At 59.1% G+C, this 18,425-nt stretch overlaps 5 protein-coding genes across 5 annotated transcripts; 2 read left to right on the top strand and 3 right to left on the bottom strand.

Moving 5' to 3' along the window:
• Window positions 1-32: 32 nt before the first annotated feature.
• Window positions 33-3,172, bottom strand: DICSQDRAFT_77710 (DNA repair protein, SNF2 family; the record flags this gene model as incomplete). Its single annotated transcript, XM_007361056.1, has 12 exons — window positions 33-239; window positions 297-558; window positions 614-679; window positions 735-904; window positions 954-1,055; window positions 1,110-1,419; window positions 1,483-1,705; window positions 1,761-1,834; window positions 1,887-1,991; window positions 2,046-2,168; window positions 2,223-2,430; window positions 2,483-3,172. The coding sequence occupies 12 exons, from the start codon at window positions 3,170-3,172 to the stop codon at window positions 131-133; spliced, it is 2,442 nt and encodes an 813-aa protein (XP_007361118.1). The 3' UTR covers window positions 33-130.
• A 326-nt stretch (window positions 3,173-3,498) lies between these two features.
• On the top strand, window positions 3,499-8,900 carry DICSQDRAFT_132050 (uncharacterized protein). Its single transcript, XM_007361055.1, has 12 exons — window positions 3,499-4,208; window positions 4,272-4,967; window positions 5,027-5,990; window positions 6,045-6,330; window positions 6,385-6,435; window positions 6,492-6,629; window positions 6,680-8,306; window positions 8,367-8,509; window positions 8,591-8,619; window positions 8,676-8,690; window positions 8,753-8,805; window positions 8,861-8,900. The coding sequence occupies exons 1-3, from the start codon at window positions 3,516-3,518 to the stop codon at window positions 5,402-5,404; spliced, it is 1,767 nt and encodes a 588-aa protein (XP_007361117.1). The 5' UTR covers window positions 3,499-3,515; the 3' UTR covers window positions 5,405-5,990; window positions 6,045-6,330; window positions 6,385-6,435; window positions 6,492-6,629; window positions 6,680-8,306; window positions 8,367-8,509; window positions 8,591-8,619; window positions 8,676-8,690; window positions 8,753-8,805; window positions 8,861-8,900.
• A 385-nt stretch (window positions 8,901-9,285) lies between these two features.
• Window positions 9,286-12,517, bottom strand: DICSQDRAFT_77708 (uncharacterized protein). The gene is made up of 3 exons (XM_007361054.1): window positions 9,988-12,517; window positions 9,717-9,923; window positions 9,286-9,662 (listed from the first exon to the last, which is right to left on the bottom strand). The coding sequence occupies exons 1-3, from the start codon at window positions 12,334-12,336 to the stop codon at window positions 9,423-9,425; spliced, it is 2,796 nt and encodes a 931-aa protein (XP_007361116.1). The 5' UTR covers window positions 12,337-12,517; the 3' UTR covers window positions 9,286-9,422.
• Window positions 12,518-14,079: 1,562 nt separating this feature from the next.
• On the top strand, window positions 14,080-16,236 carry DICSQDRAFT_165553 (uncharacterized protein; the record flags this gene model as incomplete). The annotated part of the gene is made up of 1 exon (XM_007361053.1): window positions 14,080-16,236. The coding sequence occupies one exon, from the start codon at window positions 14,080-14,082 to the stop codon at window positions 16,234-16,236; it is 2,157 nt and encodes a 718-aa protein (XP_007361115.1).
• A 27-nt stretch (window positions 16,237-16,263) lies between these two features.
• DICSQDRAFT_97397 (uncharacterized protein) lies at window positions 16,264-18,156 on the bottom strand (the record flags this gene model as incomplete). The annotated part of the gene is made up of 5 exons (XM_007361052.1): window positions 16,264-16,867; window positions 16,925-17,093; window positions 17,146-17,279; window positions 17,333-17,773; window positions 17,842-18,156. 5 exons carry the CDS (start codon window positions 18,154-18,156, stop codon window positions 16,502-16,504), a joined length of 1,425 nt encoding a protein of 474 aa, XP_007361114.1. The 3' UTR covers window positions 16,264-16,501.
• Between the last annotated feature and the right edge of the window lie 269 nt (window positions 18,157-18,425).

The following is an 18,425-nucleotide window of genomic DNA, read 5'->3' as shown; positions in this document are numbered from 1 at the left end:
GTGTTATGTGCTGATAATATTACATGATGTACAGGATCCTAAAACCGCAAGCTATGTATGCATCCCAACAAGTCCATGACACAACGCGAAAGAGAACACAGAACGCGAAGAAACGGTCGGGCGGCGGCGATTAGTGGCTGATGTACTGGAAGACGAACGATACCTCGGGCGAGCCAACCTCAGCTCGAAGCAGATCGTCGTGGTTGTTCTTCAATTCGCCGTTCGTGAAGTGGTTCCACCTATGACGCTTCCTGTCAGCAATCTATCGCACCGCATGATCAACAACTCAGACTTACGTGCTAGCATCGCCATACAACAATGCAGGAGCCTTCATGAACTGCCTGCCGTTCTTGCACCGCTTGCATTTGAACGTCTCGTGCGTCTCGCAAAGCGTGTTCTCGTTGAACAGGAACAGCTTCCGCAGCGAGTCAAGGGAAAAGTGGCGCTCGACGTCCTCTTTTTCGTCGACGACGGCGGAAGAGAGCGACTGCTTGTTGGCTTGGCGCTGGAAGATTTTCTCTTCGATCGTGCCCGTTGAGATGAATCGGTACACGAAGCCTGGCGGTGGATATGAGACGGTGGTCGAAGGAGGCGGAATTAGCTAGCTACTCACATTCCTTCTTCTGTCCGTCTCGCCAAACACGAGCGAGTGCCTGTTGGTCGGCGGCCGGGTTCCAGTCTAGCATGGACAAGCTGTCAGACAATGTCCGCAGGACGTCGCATAGACGGCATACCAGGGTCGAAGAGGATCAAACGGTTCGCGCCGATTAGGTTGATACCACATCCACCTGCCTTGCTGCTCAGCAAGAAAATGAACTCCTTGCCGCTTGGGTCGTTGAACTGATCAACCAGCTTCTGCCGCTTGTTGATCGTCATCGTGCCGTCCAGCCGGAAGTAGCCGTACCTTCAACTTCGTCAGCTAAAGATACTGCAGGCCACGGAGCCATACGCACTTCTTGCTACGCAGCAGCTTCTCAAACAGGTCCAGCGTCTGCGTATAGTTGCTGATCAGGACGATCTTGTCGTTCGTCTCCGTGTGTATGCGGTGGAGGAACCTGCATGTCTCCTTTCAATTTACTCTCCAATATAATTCAAGACTTTCACGGTACCTCTCCAGCACAAGGAACTTGCCACTCCACTCGCAATGAATAATCTGGTTTCTCCCCTTGTCCCGCGAGCTGCTTCCCGCACCGCTATAGTCTTCGGGAAGGAGCTTCTCAGAGCCCCGGAGGTCGCCAGGCAAGTCGAGCAGTTCGGGGTGGTTGCATAACTTCTTTAGGATGTTAATCGCCTTGAGCGGCTGCGAGTCCTTCCCGCGCAGCAGCGCCTGGATCTCAGGGGACGAGATGAAGAGCCGATAGAGGGAGAGCTGCAGCTCGGAGGGCCTGCAGAAGACCACCTGCTCGTACTTGACCGGTACTGCGTGGAGCCAGATGTCAGCCTACGTGCTGCAAAATAATAATCTGCAGGGAAAATACGCACGATACTTGGAAAGGAGGTCGTTGGTACGGCGGATGATGAACTTGGCGACGATGCCACCGAGCTCCTTGAGCTTCTTCTCGCATTCCGCCTTCACTGCATCAGTGGCGTCTGCATCGCGGCCACGAATGATGGCATTCTCGAAGTTCTTGCGGAAGTCGTTCTTCGAGCCGAGGAAGTTGGGATTGGCGAAGTTGAGCAGAGAGAAGTATTCGGACAGGTCATTCTGCGCAGCACGTTGAGCACGAGGAGAGATCCGAGGAAGATCCACCGCGGCGTACCTGGATAGGCGTTCCTGAGAGGATTACTCGCCGCTTCACGTTCAAGCTGTTCAGTGCTTGGAAGGTCTGAGATTCTGTGGAACAGTCAGAGAATGAAACGCAAGGTGACGGTTGGGCACATCGTACCCGAGTTCTTCAGCCGGTGGCCTTCGTCACACAGCAACAGCCCGATCGTGCAGTTCGCGAGGTGCGCGGTCAACGTACGCAGCGTCTCATACGATACAATCATGACTGAAACGGCTGCTTAGCCATGGCGTCACGCACTCAGCGACGAACAGCACGTACCTGGTTGCGTCACATTGCGACCAGATGCGGCCACCCAGCGGGCAACTTTCTCCAGCATCTCAGTTTTGCCACCTTTGCCGTCAATCGCCAGCGCAGCGATTGCATCCTTGCCTAGCCACTTGACTTGACTGAGGTTAGTAGAGAGTGGTTGCTTCAAAGTCATCAATCAAGACTCACCTAATTCATTGGCCCAATTTTTGACGAGACTGGACGGGCAAGCGATGATGCACTTGTCGATGGTACATCTCCCAGGATGTGGCGACTGCTTGAGGAGCGTCCACATCAGAGCGATACATTGCAGGGTCTTCCCGAGGCCCATCTCGTCAGCCATGATGCAACCGTACTGGTTCTCCACGACCATCCCGGTCGTACACCGGTACAAGAACTATGTAGAGAACGTGAGCGGTGGAAGCACAGCGGCGCATCGTGACACTCACCTTGACACCCTCGACCTGGTGGGGACGGAGCACCTTGCTCAGACGTGGGTCAATCACTACGGGCACCTTGTCCACTTTCTTCTTGTCCTTCCCGCCGCCCAACAACTCCTTCAAGCTCTTGTGGGGATTGTACATCCCAGCACACTTCTCCTGCGCCTCCTTCAATGCGCGCTCCTTGGCCTCCTCCTTCTCTCGTTCTCTCCGCTCCTCATCCGTCTCCCTGTCGTCGATCGTAGGATCATAGAGTACGATGGCATGATCCGCCATGGGATCGTGCAGTGGTCGGGGGATGATATTCGCCAACGGTCTGATACCGAGAGCAGCGTTTGATTGTACCGTTGGAATAATCTCGCCATCCTTGTTCCGCATCTGCGGGATCGAAAAGCGTCGCGGGATCTGGTCGAAAGGCTTCGGCTTGTACACGGGGTAGTTGACTATGTTGTTGTCGAGAGGACGCTCGAAGCCATCCTTGCCTGCCTTCTTCTTCTTCTTTGATGGGCCTTCGTTGTCAGAGCCAGAATCGTCATCGGCAGCCTGTGCGCCCTTGTAGGAGACGCGTTTCCGTTTCCTTTGTGGCTGATCGCGAGATGCGGTGAGTGTCGGTGGTTTGAAGGGTTTGTTGACGCGGTTGCTCTCTTGAAAGCGATACAAAAGCTTTCCGTCCGGAGTTACTGGTGCACGTCGAAGCATATTCGCTGGGGTGAATACAGGACTGGTGAGAGATGACGGTGGTTGCGGACAGAGAGACACGCTCAGCCACAATGGCCCCGACACGCGCGTCTCCCTCTGACACAACACGCGTCGCGTTCTGCACACGTGATCGCACTTCGGAAGAGTCTCGGCGCGGAGTTGCCGGCAACCCGTACCTAAGTTCCTTCGAGGGAAAATGATTTAAGTAAGTATGTACATAGAAAGGCCCGCGGGCCAAGACATGTTGGATGCATTTCCACAGCCACCACAGAGTCACGCAAGGATACGCGAACATATCTCCTGACCCGCTCACCATGCATCCTCCCCCTTTCTTTTTTTTGCCATGACCTGGTCCCTCCTCGGCTCCTCCCTCACGTCCGGAAAGACCTATGTTCGTCCACTTGGATTGAACGAGCACACCTTCTACTTCGACCGTGTCTTCAACGGCACCGCTGACATTCTCTGGCGTTACCTTGTCCAGGAAACCGACCGCGCGAAGGGTACCCCTTTGTTCAGTGAGGACAATGTCAAGAGGGCATGGGCCACGCTCAAGCAGTGGTACCCCCTCTTCGCCGTCCACATGGACGACTCAAGGGGTCCCGATGCCGTTCAGTTTGTCGTCTCCGAGCGAGACGTATCCGACTATCGCCCGGGCGAGGTGAACTTCTTGTCTGCCAAGTCCAGGGAGGAAGTCGAGGCGTACATATGGGTACTCCAACGCGACAAGCCCACAGAGGACCATCATCTCATTTCTCGACTCTTCGTCTTCCAACTCGATGGGCAGCCAGGGACATACGAGATCCTCATCCGCGTCGCACATGCTGTCGCGGACGGGATCTCCGGTGCAACGGTCGCACGTACGTTCTTCGACGTCCTCTCCTCCCCTCCTACACCGATCCCCAAGCTGGAGGACAGGCTTGCTATGGCAGTCCCGTCGGATGAACTCAACCCGACCAGAAAGCTGAGTCCTGCTCGGCAGCGGTGGCGCCGTGCTATCGCACAATCCATCTTCCTCAACAGACGAGGGAGATGCGCGGTGAGCGACTAGCCTCTTTCTATACACTTCTGTGAGCTAGCAGCTGACCAACCTCGTTTTCAGGGCGGCCACACCATCCCCCGCACCATCACAGACAAGACGTACCGCACCCCCTCCGTGACCGGACGCATTGGCTACCGCTTCCCCGTCCTCGAGACGACCGCGATCCTCGACACTTGCCGCGCACACCGCGTGACCTTCGGCACTGTCATCCCCGTCATCTCCCAGCTCGCCATCACGCGCATGCTCCACCGCCGCTACCTCCGCGGCGACCTCCCTGAGGACGAATGGGAGTACCGCCGGCGGCAGCCTATGCACTTCGGGGGGCCCATCAACCTCCGCCCGTACATGGATCCCGAATGGCAGGGCAAAGGCGGCGCGACGGAGGTCGCGCTCGCGATCGACTACTACGAGCTCACGCTCCCGTTCATGCCTGCCCCATTCGGATCGCGCAGGGACCCGAGCGTGCCGCGCGCAGCGGACGGGGCGCCCCCGTACGCCGCGCTGCTCTCGCGCGAGCGGTTCTTCTACCGCGGGCAGCTGTGCCGGCGGCAGCTCAAGGCGATCGCCTCGAGTCCGCTCGTGCTGGACATCGCTCTCGCGCGACAGCCGGTGTACGTGCACCGGAAGAAGACGATGACACTGCACTGGCTCGCGGAGAAGAAGGGCGAGCCGCTCCCTGAGATCCCTGCGCCCCCGCTCCGGGACCCTCTCCCGGCAGACTGCGTGTTCTCCGCTGGACTTTCTAGTGTGGGGCAGGTGCGTTTCCCCCATGCACTCATGCCCTTTTCTTTCGAACTCATGCTTGCCGTGTCTAGATGTCTCTCATCCTGCCCTCCAATTACCCTCTTCCCGAGGGACATCCGCTCTCCGTGCGTACCCCGCGCCCCGCAAACCCGCACTTCGGTGCTATCTCAGAGGCGCCGTCCACTTCAAACTCAAAAGCCCCACTGGTACCCCCAGCGACTTCCGACGCAGACGCGCTCCTCAGGATCATAGACGAGACAACGTACCTGCACAGCCGTCCCACCGAGTTCTTCCTGGGCAACGGTACCGAGCGCGGGAGGCTCGGCCTTGCGGTAACGTTCGACAGGAACACATACAAGACCGAGGATGTCGAGGAGTACATCGACGAGTGCCGCCAGGCGACGCTACATTACCTGGGTGGAGGTATCGTGTCGAAGGGGAAGCTGTGAAGACCACGGCGAGGTTGGATGGAGTCAGATCTCCGACTGATCGTCTGCAGCGACTAGTTGAGGAGAGGAATCTGAAGGCATTGACCAGTTATTTGACCTCTGGTTAAAAAAGACACTTGCATACCGATCCAAACACACATAATTGGACCCAAACAGGAACCTGCACGGTGATGATCGAGAGTACTCGCTGCCCAATCGGACAACCTCATTATCAGCGTCTACTCACGATGACAATTGATTGAATCCATGTTTCGCATACAGTGTATCGTAGTAAGTGGTAAGGGAGAAGAGAAGACGTGCGGACATAGCAAGGATAGCGGGGGATAAAACAGATAGATTGAGAAAGCACATAAATCGAAAACATTCAACCATTTTAAGAGCTGCGATTTTGCGAGGACTACCAGCGGGCGGTGTCCGCGTGCACAGCAGCCTCGGCATACTGGGAGTAATTTTCAACGTCGACATGGGCAACAATCGCAGTATCGCCCAGCCCGAGAAGCTGAGCAGGGATACCAAGGCGCTGGCCGAGGATGGCATTCTCTGATGCGCACATCACTAACGTCTCGGCGCGGTTCATCTGGATGAACTACAAGGAGGCATGTCGGCACGAGGTCTACCTTAGAAAGCAATAGCCACATACCAATTCCCCGGCTCGGAGACGAGTTATGAAGCGTTCAAAGTGCTTCTTCTGCTCGTCGGTCGAGGCGTCTCCAGGAACGACTCGGGCGTAAGAACGCTTCGCCTTCAATGTGCCGACCAGGGCGATAGCGTGACTGTCCTTGTAGAACTTGCCAGTCGGGTTCCGCGCAGTACTATCAAGACCGTCGAGGAAAGTTTGGGAAGCTTGCACGTCCTTAAGAGTAATGGGGACAGACACCGCAGGGTCGAGGTTGAGGTAAAAATTGTACCTCTTTGCCTCGGCGGATCTGAAGTGGGTCCATGACGACATGAAGACGTGTGAGAATCAGAGAAAAGCTTACGGGTCCGCTGCACCTGTCTCGCTCTGCGCACGGCCGGTGAAACCAAGCGTGCTGAAGAGGGTACATGATAAGCTTCGATATCTGAGTCTCGAGGCAGCGACACGCACAGTGGCCCAAAGATCGTGGACTGGCCCCACATAGACACTCGGCTTGTAAATGTGAGGGGTTTTGCTTGCAACGCTGCAGTCTCACCCGCTTGAGCAGCACTCGGGCTCTCGAATGCTCGCGGCGATTCGACCTCGATACTACACAAGACATTCAATACAGCACAACACATGAGAGCATGGGTACGCACACTTCATTCTGGGCTTCCGGTGCACTCGGAGGCTCGCCGTCGCCCCCGGCATCTTCGAAGTCAGGCAAATCCTCGACCGCCTTGTCATTCATCCCTGCTGCCTCGAGAAGCTCCTGTCCTGTGGGCGTGGACTCGGGCTCGGGCTGGACGTCAAGCTGCCCAAGACCGGGCATCTCGGTCGCCTCAGCGGAGTCAAAGGCTGGGGAGCCATTTTGCTCGACTGCAGGCACCTCCTCGGCAATCGCCTTGCGGGTCTTCTTGGGCTTCACGCTGGTGAGAACGCCCTTCTGTACTGTCAGGCGACTGTTCTCGGGGAAGAGTCCGCTTGAAGACCTGCCGGGACCTGCCTTCGAGCCTGAGACGAATGCGGAATGATTGTTGTCTGAGGATTTGTCTCTGCCGTTGGCGGCCCGCTTCATAAAGCGAGCTTTCACGGCGATAGCCTCCGGGCCGTTCACTTCAGTGAGATGAGGGTCGTCGGCGATCTTGACTCGGGGATTGGCGGCGCGCAAACGATGTGCGGGGGGAGGTGAGGGTGGTGTGGTCTGGGACTCTGGAAGCGCCTCGGGAACACTCGAGGGATCCGGACTGAGCAGAGAGGGGACACCAAATATGCTCGGAGGGTCTGGAAGCGCGCCGACATCCATCGGCTCTTGTGCAGAGGTGCCATTCGCATTGCCACGCGGCGCGTGCGCCTTTCCCCGAGCTTTCCCTTTACCCTCGTCGCTGTCAGACACGATGAGGAGCTCATCCGCTGAGGGCGATTTCTTGGTGGGAGGGGCCGTCTTAGGATGGCGTCCGCGTCTACGGGGTAGTGAGAGGCGACGAGGGCTGGATGAGGCAGGTTCGGTAGCGACCGCCTTGCGGCCACGGGAGGATTCAGCTTGAGAATCCGGTACGACACGTCCAGCACGAGAGTCCGGCACTACGCGTTCAGCACGGGAGTCTGGCACAACACGTCTGCCATTGAGAGCCTTCCGCGGTGATGCGGCCTTTGCTGCTGCTACTGCCGCAGCCTCAACCGCAGCTTTTTCCTCTGCCTCTAGCTGCGCTGGACGTATGCCAGGCGGACGCCCACGCCTGCGTTTTGTGGGAGACGGCGCGGGCTCGTCCGCTATCACGGGTTCCAGCTCTAGCTGAGCGATTTCCTCCTCTACCCCTTGCGAAAATGCACGCAATGGTTCAGCCTTGAGCGGGCGAAGGGTCTGAAGCTCAACTATGGCTGCGGGAATGCCTGGAGGACCACGCTTTCGCTTAGGCGGCGGCGTCGGTTCGTGCAGCTCGCGTGCAGGAATTCCAGGGGGTCCACGTTTGCGTGTAGTTGGCACGGAGATTTCTTCATCTTCGTGCACAGAACTTCCAACAGGGCTACGCTTACGCTTAGAGTGTGCGGATTGCGCCAGTTCGCGCGCAGGGATTCCAGGGGGGCCGCGCTTGCGTTTGGATGCTGCAGGTTTCTCCTCGTCAACAGAAGGACGAGGGCGTTTGCTGCGGGTCGGTAGGGGACTAGCAGCGGACTCCTCAACTTCGTGAGTGACCGGGCCATCCTCTTGCTCAGGATCGGAAAGTTGAATTGGAGGCTCAGGCGACTCCTCCGGTGTTCTGGCTCTCTTCACTTTCTTCTTGCCTACACGAGTGAATTGATGTCAGAAGAGAAGGGAGCAACACAAGGGTCGTGGTAGCTCACGTGGAGGACCCGAAGGGAAGAACTCCTCGCCTACAGAGAAGTCGCGCAGATTGGTGATGTCCCGCCCCTGAACGTCGATCCGAGACCAGAACTCGTCGATGAAATGTTCGGAGCCATCCCCGAAGGATGTTGTAGGCTCCCACCTACGTGGTCCATCGAAGTGAGTAACAAGCAAACATATCGCAGCCATCGCAAGCCGACAATAATTGGATAGGTAGACATACGTGTTATCTTCGTGTCCGTAGTTCTTCCACTGCCCGTTCATTAAGTTCAGTAGTCCAGTCATTTGAACGCCACCAAGGGCCTCACCTTCACCAAGTAAGACTGTGGCCCAAAGGCAGTCGTTAAAATGCCAGTTCATCATGAGGCCCAGTGATGCGACTCACCCATGCCTTCCTGCCCCTTTTTCCTCCTTCCACCTTAGCCCGCAGGATGGACTCTGCAAGGTTCCGTTTGATACGTTTGCATTGCATGTGGTTTGAAGGGCCACTCACCGACTTCGTACTCGCTTTCGGATTCGGACATGGAGCTGATGAGATTTTCGGTGTAAGACGGCGAAGCTAAGATGGCATGTAGGAGACGGATGATACGAACGCGTTCAAGTGTAAACGCGCTTAGACGCCTATCCCCGGCACGACAAGGGCGCGACAAGCTGCGACTTTGTGCTGAGCCGTGGGAACGAGAAGTGCTTCGGCCAAACACATGTGCATTAGCAATATTCGTCACCGTCATGATTCAGCCATAGGAGACATCAGTGGTATACGAAGTGTGGTATTCAGCTGACACTACAGGAGAGGTATGACATTCAGTTATAAGCAAGACATTTATACAGCAAGGACCTAAAAGATACATGGTCGTATTCATCGGTTGCGTCAACAGACAACATATGAATAATCAAAAGAGCAATAGCCAATGCAGGGATAATGTCCGGGAACTACGATAGCCATTAAGTAGCTGGATGCAAGCAAGAATGTGGCATAGCGATCATAACGACGACGCGCGATAATAAGATACGTACGGGAGATCTGCTGTAAGGTATAGCGATGATGGGGCAATCTAACTGGGCATAGGAAGAAGCCTTCCGGAGATGAGACAGTCCTTGACCCAATTCACGTCAACGGCGTTCTTGTACTTGGCAAACTTGCTGAGGTTTTGATCGGGGACAACGACGTAGTCGTATAATTTGGGGTCACGGGAGGCATGCTTGGCATCGGCGACAGACTCAACAGTCGCAGCACCCATGCATAAGGTGATGCGTGGTACCGACTCAGCAGCGTCCTTGGCGGCATCTCCGCTCTACACCATAAGCCATGAGCGTTCGCGAACGACCGATGGCGAGACACCACGCACCTTCTTTGCCTTCTTCGCAGGAACGTAGTCAGAAGAAATGCAGAGGATGGACGTCTCGGCGAAGACCTTGGAAGCAACCTTGTTGGCGGCGACGTCCGTCAGATGGTGGTCGCTGGTGCCCCAGTCAATGTCGACCATTTGTGACACCCGGGCCTCGAGCTGCTCCGAGTACCCAGCGGGCAGCAGATACGGACGCCACTGCGCCTCCTACAAACGCACTTGCGGTCAACCTCGCGCCGTTCACCCACCCGAGCCAGCAATGGACACATACCGTCTCCACATAAGCCCTCAACCACTCCACCGACAAGCACGGTATCCCCAGCGCCAGCGCGACGAGATACTTCGGCTTCTGGTGAAAGTCGTCGGAGATGAGGAACACCTTGTCGATCCCCTGCCCCGCCTTCTCCCTCCACCTGATATCCCCCTGCTTGAGCACCCACCGCAGCCCCTTCTGCTCCAGCGTGCCCTCCATCCCGAAGATGCACGTCCAGTCGTCGAGCACGACGCCCCCGCACTTCTTGATGTCCGCCACGAGCCCCGCCCGCACCTCTTGCGCCTCCTTCCCCGGCGCGAGCGACACGACGAGCCCGATCCCCGCCAGCGCCTTCCGGCGCTGCGCCTCACTCTGAGTGGAAGCTGACGCGGACCGCCTGCTTGGCGTCGGGCTCACCTTCCGCCGCACCACGGGCACGACCGCGTCCTCCGTCAGCTTGCGGTCGTCCCACTCCGCGTTCACGCTCCTGATTGGGATCTGCAGGCTCTGCACCTCCGCCTCCTCTCGGCCGTCGTCCTTGAGCTCTAGGGTGACCGTGTCCTTTGGGAGGTACCCGCTCTCTGGGCAGGGCGAGCACGCCACGACCACCGCCTTGTCCTTCTGCTTGCACAGGACGTGGTCGCCCACCTTGAGCCGGCACGCGCGCAGGTGCCTGAGCTCGAGCTCCGCGCTATCGTTGTCGTCGAACTTGACCATGAATCGCCCGGTGCCCACCCCCAAGGACTCGTGCACGACGCCGGAGTAGTACTGCGCGGTGCCCTTCCACAGTGCGAAGACGCGCGTGGGTGAGTCGCTGCCGCCCTCGGTCTTGATGCGCTTCGCGGGGCGCCCCAGCGGCGTCAAGGACTCCGCTTTGACGACCGGCCGGCCGTTCGGCCGCGCGAGGGTCGATGTTTTCCGCGCAGAGCCGGAGACGGTGCGCTTGCGCTTGTTGCCACGCGCGGGCTTCGCCTTCGTCTCGGGCGGGTCGACGTCCATCTCGTCGTCGTCCGCGGGCACGGTCTCGTCGGTCAGCGAGGACGTATCCTCATCCTGATCTTCTTCGTCCGAGCTCTCGGCGAGACGGCCCTGCGCGGCGGTCTTCGCAGCTCGCGTCGAGCGCGACTTCGGCGGAGGAGGCGGGATCTGGTCGACCGGTGTGCGGGGCTTCGACGACTTTGACGCGGCCGCTTTGGGCGCGGCCTCCTCGCGACGCTCCCCAGGATCGGACGACGGGACGACGGCGCCCTTCCAGGAGCTGCCTTGGTTGTTGTTACGGGTGATGGCAGTCCTCACGGGCGATTGCGGTCCTATACCTCCCCGCCCTCTAGTGGCGGCGGGAGAGCGTGCGGGAGGGGCCTTGCTTTCGCGCTCGGCAGCTCTTTGCTTGCCCTTCGCCTTCGTCGACGAGAATGCTTTCGCCAAAGGTATTTCTTCTTCCTCCTCTGTCTCCTCTTCCTCTTCTTCGACAGGCGGTACGGACGGTTCCGCCGTAACGATCGTCCGCAGCACCTCATCCTCCGACTGCAAGTACCTCCTCGACCGGGTGTCCACCTCAGGCGAATGGTACGTCGCGGCCGACGACGCAGAACCAGGCCTCTTGCGCGACCCAGCTGGGGCCCGCAGAGGCGGGTCAGGCGGGTCCGAGTCCGGCACGAACTTCGCCGGGCTCGACTTGTCGAGCGACTGCGTGGCGATCTCCGTCGGGCCCGTCGTGTCTGGAGAAGGCGAGGCGACCTGCGTCTGACCCGCCCTTCCCTTTTCCTGTTCCTTGTCCGGAGACGGAGAGACGACCTGCGTCGGGCCCGTCTTGTCCGGAGTCTGCGACACGATCTCTGTGGGCCCTGTCTCGTCCGGCTCGGCAGACTCGTCGGCAGGCTCGGGAGCCTTGGCCGTCATGCGCGGGGACTGTCCGGCCTTCAGGCCGTGGTTCGCAGGAGGCAAGCGGCGGCGGGCGAACAGCGACGTGAGGCTCCCGTTGACCGCGACGTCGGACGGCTGCGTCTCCTCCAAGTCGTCCTGCTGTTCGGTGAGCTGCGTCTCCTGGGTGCGCGCGCCGTCGCTCGAGGGCGCGTCCGAGGGCTGCGTCCCATTCCCTCCGCCGACGTCCAGGTCCGCCGTCGTTGCGGTACCCCGAGACTCTGAAGGACCCGTCGCGCCAGACGCGAGGTAGCGGTAGCGCTTCTCGGGTGCAATCATGCCGAGCATGCCGCGGGGGAGGACAGACCGCGACCGGTCCGTCGAGCGCAACTCGGACTGGACAGAGGGGAAGACCATCTGACTGTTCTCGTTGAAGTAGTCGTGGCCGCGTATGATGGACGCTTGACCACGCGCGAGGGAGGCGTAGTCGCCTGTCTGGCTGTCCATCTGGGTCTGCTCGACGATCTGCGTTGGCGGGGTGCTGTCCGCGATCTGTGTCGCCACTGGCGCGTCCTCGAATGGATTCTCCAGGAGACGCTCGAGAGAAGACGAGGGTTGGGTGGACGCGTCTCGGGATGGAGAACCTAGGATGTCATCATTGAGCGCGGTTGGGGGATCTGGGTATTCCTCGGTTTGCGCTTGGGGGAAAGGATCTGAGTACGGAGAGCTGCCGTACTGAGAGTCGACTTGTTGAGATTGAGAGCGCTGTGCGGGAGGCTGTGATTGGGACTGGGGTTGCGATTGCGAGTCGCGAGAGGGGTTGGAGGGCGTGCCGGCTACAAGGATTTCTGGAGGAGGCGAGGGTTGACGCTGAAAGGAATGAGACTCTCGAGAAGGCCATAGATTGACAGAGATGGGAGGAGGACCGTCCTCTTCGGACGATAACTGAGACACTTCGCCAAGTTGATACAAAGGGATATTGAAGTTCTTGGTTGTCGCAAGAAACGCCTTTGCGGGGTCCGGCTCCGGCAAGGGGCCGGCAAAGGAGTCTTGCGAGGGTTGAGAGGGGGATTTGGATCTTGGTGGAGGGAGCATTGAGCGGGAAGGGAGAGTGGAGGGGCGGTCCAAGTGCGTACGAGAGGGGGAAGCGGATGAGATGGCCTTACCAAACTTCGGGGATGACAGGTCCTTTGGGACACTAAGGTCCTTTGGACAGGACTTCTTCTCCTTTGCCACTTTGGCCAGCGGAAACACGTTGGAGGGCGTCTCTCGGAGTTCCGGGGTATAAGAAGGGAGTGGGTGCGCGCGTGAAGGAGATGAAGGCTGTGAGTGCTTGTCCTTGTCCCAAGAGGCGGGGGTGTTCTCCTTTTGAGAGCCTTCCGGATAAGGCTGGTCTTCGCTACCATATAACGACTGGGTAGCCCCCAGGCCGTGTATATGGTAGTGAACGGAGTGGTTGCTGTCCGAGTGGAGGTGCAGGGGGCTCTCCTGGACCTGAGAAGCTTCAGCGGGTGTGGCGACGGGTGGGGCCGGTTGAGGGACCCTTGGAAGTAGAGCGGCGGCAAGAAGTTGGCTCGCTTGGGATTCGTCATATCTGTCGGGACGTTAGCCGAGCGTGGCTAAAAGCCAAAACGCGGGAGCTACCACAGACCTGGACTCGGGCTTGGGCTCCATCTCTGTATCACACAGCAATCGCGAGCAGAGCTGTCAGATTGTGGAGATACTGGGACGCGAAGGTCGGGCAGGGTGCAATGATATTAGCGGAATGGGTCAGAATGATGTACAAGGCCCAGGTAAGCGCAGGATCGGTGCCGGTCATGCAAGAGACAATGTTGCAGGCAGTTAGATCGGCTATGGAGGGAAGCAGGAGGCGACGGTAGAAGGCGCAGGGACCGACGGGCGGGGGAGGATGGGCTGGGGCGGTCAGGGTCGAGAGGACTTGCCAGTGAACCCCGTTCGTGCCGGCGGTTGCCGCGACGCGATCACGTGGGGGGAGTCGCGTCTGGGCGCGGGCGTTTCCAACTCTGTTTCAGCCTACAGCTGCAAGACTCTGACTGGGTCTCCCGCCGTGCTTGCTCCTGGCCAGTGTCCGCCTGCATCTCTCCCCGTCTCGGTCCTTGTCTACGCTCAGACGTCTGCAGTGCCGGCCGCTCGCATTCAAGGCTCTCGCCGACTTCCTCTTGCGCTCGTCTGCCCGACACTCCTTACTATCCTACATTCCTTGCGTCCTCGCTAGCACTATCCCCTCCCATGGATCTCCCTCCGCTCTTTGTCACCGACAAGTCAACGCCGCCAACTGACCTGTCTACGCGTACAACGTACCAGGCATATGCCCCTTACACACAGGCACCGGACACTACAACTAACGACAATGTAGACCGCGAAGAAAAACACTCGCCTGCCAAGCAATCTCATGCGCCCGCCAAACACAGTTCCAAGTCAAAAGCGGTCAAGGGCAAGCCTAAAGCGCCAAGCGTCCTTGAGGTTCAGGCTCAAGATGTCCCTGGTCCTGCTCCGGATACTGGTTTGCCTTCTCCCAGGCCCCTCGCCGAACATCCCGTACACACTGGCATTCTACCGATCATCCCCTCTCAAAGTCCGACCACGCTCACCGTCCCTCCGGTCACACTGGCACTCGCCTCTGGTTTGTCTGCACTGCCGCCTTTGACTGCTCTGGCAACCCGTGCATCTCGCTCGCCCATCCCGACACCTTCTCTTGCCGAGGTCCCGAATGACCCTTCTCGCGCACTGGGTGCGAACCAACCCGATCACGACACCGACAAAGGTCCTAGCCACACGCAGATCGTCGTCGCCGTCCTAGTCTCTGTCGGCATCATCTTCATGTTTCTCAGTGTCCTCGTCTTCTGGAGATGGCGGAATCGTCCCCGCAAAAGGACCTGCCCGACACCCTCTCTGCCGATTTTCCAAGATCCCTTCACCGACCAAGATCTCAAGGTCGACGATGAGTCTCTCTTTGGCGGCAAAGACAACGACTCGTCCATCGCCAGACCCCCGAGCAATGGCATCTATCCTTGGGTGCAGTACACTCCTCGGCCTTCTGAAGGACTGGCAGCTGCGAAGTCTAAGAGTCCTCTGCCTAACCTGCCCTCGAAGGAACCTCTGGCGGCACCCAAGTCTGCGCTGATCTCTGACAAGCCTGTGAACCCTGTGCACGTCAAGCTACCAGCCAAAACTAGCACTTACAATGAGCCGCCAGCTAACCCCCCTGTGCAACAGATGCAGACCGCGCTTACGCGTGCAGCACACCGCGTCTCCGCCATGTCCATGTCCATCTACCCAACCTCGCCCCAGTCCAACGCCGGCATCGGGATAGCCATCGGCGGCGCGTCTCCTCTCACCGGCGACGGCACCCCCATGCTCAACCGCAAGCCATCCAGGGAGCGTGCGGCAGCCAAGGACCGCCAGAGCTTCCGCCACAGCCTCGGCGCGACGGAGTACCGCGACATCTACGGCGGCGCACAGGCCACCTCGCCCCTCCTCCAGCCCCCCGCACCAACAGCGGCGCCCCCGATGTCGAGGGCCTCCCAGCGCAGGTCCATGTTCACCCCTGCATCCGGCCCGGGCCGCGCACGCGTCCAGCCGGGGTACACCCCTGGGGCAGCGACCGCCACCCTCCGCGCGTCCTCGACCGTCGCCGGGATCACCACCCTCGCCCGCCCGCCCGGCACGCGCGCGTCCCTGCTCGCGCAGCACTGCGAGCCCACGTACGTCCTCCCGCCGCTCTCCCCCGCGCTCAAGTCCGACGCGCGCCGCGAGCGCGACACCCGCGCGCTCACGTCCGCCCTCGGGCTCGCGACGCCCTCCGCGCCCGCGTACGCGCACGCGCACGAGCCGGCGTACCTCTTCTCTCCCGCGGCGACGCTCCATCCGGACGACTCCATCACGCTCGCCGGGGACCGCGAGCTGGGCGACAGGCGCCGGAGCTTCGCGAGCAGGCCCGCGCCGCCGCTGCCCCCCGTGCCGTCGTCCACCCCAGCGCCGACCCCGACGCACCACCGCGCGCAGAGCGAGGCGCCGATGAGCCCCGGGACGGAGGCGAGCGCGCGGCTGGGAAACCTGATGCTCGCCGAGTTCACCGCGAGCATGGCGTCGCTCCCGTCCGCGCGCATCGTCGGGGCCGCCCCGCCGGCCCACCAGGGCGCGCAGGGGCAGGGACAGGCGAAGACGCGGGCGGGGGTCCCGCGCAAGAACGTAAGCGGGAGTAGGGCGGACGACCGACCGCCGCGCGTGCCGTCGCCGCCGCCGCTGCCGAGCCTGGCGCAGATGGCGATGGCGCACGCGAACCCGGAGGCGTACGACGACTATAGGAGCCCGACGTATAGTATTTATGGGCTGTATGAGACCGAGAGGAGGAGCCGTGCGCAGGGTGCGCCGACTGATTTCTGAGGGCCTCGGTGGATCTTTGGTCGGTGGCGGGACCACTGGCGGACTCGTTCGAATACACGGACTATTGTACACGGACTACGCGTTTGTAGCATGAAAGCTGGACTGCATTTCACAGATGTATCCATCACAGATGTAGCATACGTATCAATGACTTGCCAGGCGCAACATAACCAGTCCAATGCGTGTGTGCGTGCGTGCAGACATTCGTGTGAAAGTAAGAACGCGACATGTAGGGAGATGGACCGGCACCCATCCACCGATCCATTCACGATGCGATAGGGACCTTCTCTGCCGGAGCTGCTGCCGACTCTTTGGTAGGATCCTCCGAGACGGGTGTATGCGCCGGCGTACGGAGCTTCTCCGCTTCCAGACGGCCGCGCTGAGCCTGCTCTTTCTCAGTCTCGACCTCTTGGACGAGGGCAGCAAGCTCGGCCTCGAGCTCGGAGTCGTCCATGCCAGCCCCCGCATGCGCCATGTTCGCGCCGAGCTGGATAGCATCGTCCACCTCGCGCGCGTCGGCGTTCGCAGCCGCCATAGCGTCCATTGTCTCGTCGATCTTCTCCCGCTGGAGGAGGGGGTGTGCGAGGATCTCGCGGAGTGTGGCAGTAGAGGACTCGTACGACTTCATAATCTGCATGACAGAGCCATTTCAGCGATGATCCTGCAAATCACTGATCATACAACGTACCTCGATATCCCCAGCAGACGTTTCGACACGAAGAAGAGTAGACTGCAGTAGTTCGAGCGAGCTGAGACGCTTCTTCAGAACGTCCTCGAGTTGCTTCCGAACGCGTAAGCGCGTCATAGCGATCTCCTTTCGCTTCTGACGCAGCGCATCTGATATCTGTCGTGTCGTACTGAAGGATTGTCAGCACACATTTGTCGGGTCCAAGATCAACGAAAGCATACTCGTCTATGCGATGTTGTATGCTATCAATCTGCGCGTGCAACTTATGCACCGAAGTCTTCAGCGCGAGGAGGCCACTATCCACAGCAGTGACTTCAGCGGTCTGCGCGGTGCCTTCATCCACAAACTTGATCACCTGCGTGAACCATAAGTTCACCGGACAATGATGGAAGACCACAGAGCACGCACCTCCCCACGCACGACGACTGCGCCCTTATCGCGTTCCAAGAATTTGAGTAGAACCTTCGTATCCAGTGCCGACAAAGGCGCGTCCTCGAGCGCCACCAAAGAGAACTCCTCTCGGAAGCTGTCCATATTATACAGCTGGTCCGCGAGCTGGCCCGAGCTCTTCAGCCGCTGCCTCTCCAATATTCGCTCCGCTGCACCCTCAAGCAGTCCGACCGACACGTAGTCTCCACGGACTTTCTTCCATCGCTCCGCAGTGCCTGAGTCCCCAAACGCCGCCCCATGGTTGTCCACGATCCCAAGCTGCCCGAGGCCCCACCAGAGCGGCTTGCCAACCACGAAGCTGGCGATGCGGTATGGGAGCCAGCCCGGGTCGTATATTGAGCGCGACGCACTGAGAAAGTCAGACAGTGGAATCAAGGCTTTGGAGTTGCAGAGCTCAAACTTCACTAGCAAGGAGCACTCGTGAGTGCCAGTTTCCCCGAGTAGGCACGTGAAAGCGATGCACTCACTATCACAGTCGGTATACTCAGTGGCTTGCCCACACCCTCCACACGAAACTTGTCAGCAAACGCAACGCCGTACGCGTGCAAGACGAGTCTGTCAGACGAGGCTCCGGTGTTGTTGGCATTATGTGATTGCGAAAGCCAGCCTCGAAGCAGCGCCGCTTCTAGTGTGTGACGCCACCATTCGACGTTGGATGCATAAGAAGTTGGATTTGATTGCTTTTGATACGTGAAGTCGGAATAGAGCGACTTGAGACGCGATGTCGTTACGGATGCATATGTCGGTAGTGAAGAGAGCTGTGATGACGAGACAGAGGACATGGAAGTCGCAGACAAGGACGACGAAGACATTGCAGCGCGCGGCGGTACGCACACCCAGAAACCTAAATGGCGCGTAGAGCGAATCTAGGGTTAGGGCCAGGACAGCTTTGTTAGGAAAGTCGTATACGAAACGTTTCAATGAGGTTGGTGCTCCAAGAACCTCACAGTGGCATATTCATCCAAATGCAAATATAAATAAAGCATTGAGAGCGGCAGATACATGGCCAACGAGCAGCAAGACATTCGGCGACGGTAGCAAAACAAGATAC

Source organism: Dichomitus squalens (genome assembly GCF_000275845.1).
Source record: "Dichomitus squalens LYAD-421 SS1 unplaced genomic scaffold DICSQscaffold_2, whole genome shotgun sequence".
NCBI classification, from domain to species: domain Eukaryota; kingdom Fungi; phylum Basidiomycota; class Agaricomycetes; order Polyporales; family Polyporaceae; genus Dichomitus; species Dichomitus squalens.
Note: the sequence above shows the minus strand (reverse complement) of the source record. Positions and strands in the feature narration are given on the sequence as shown.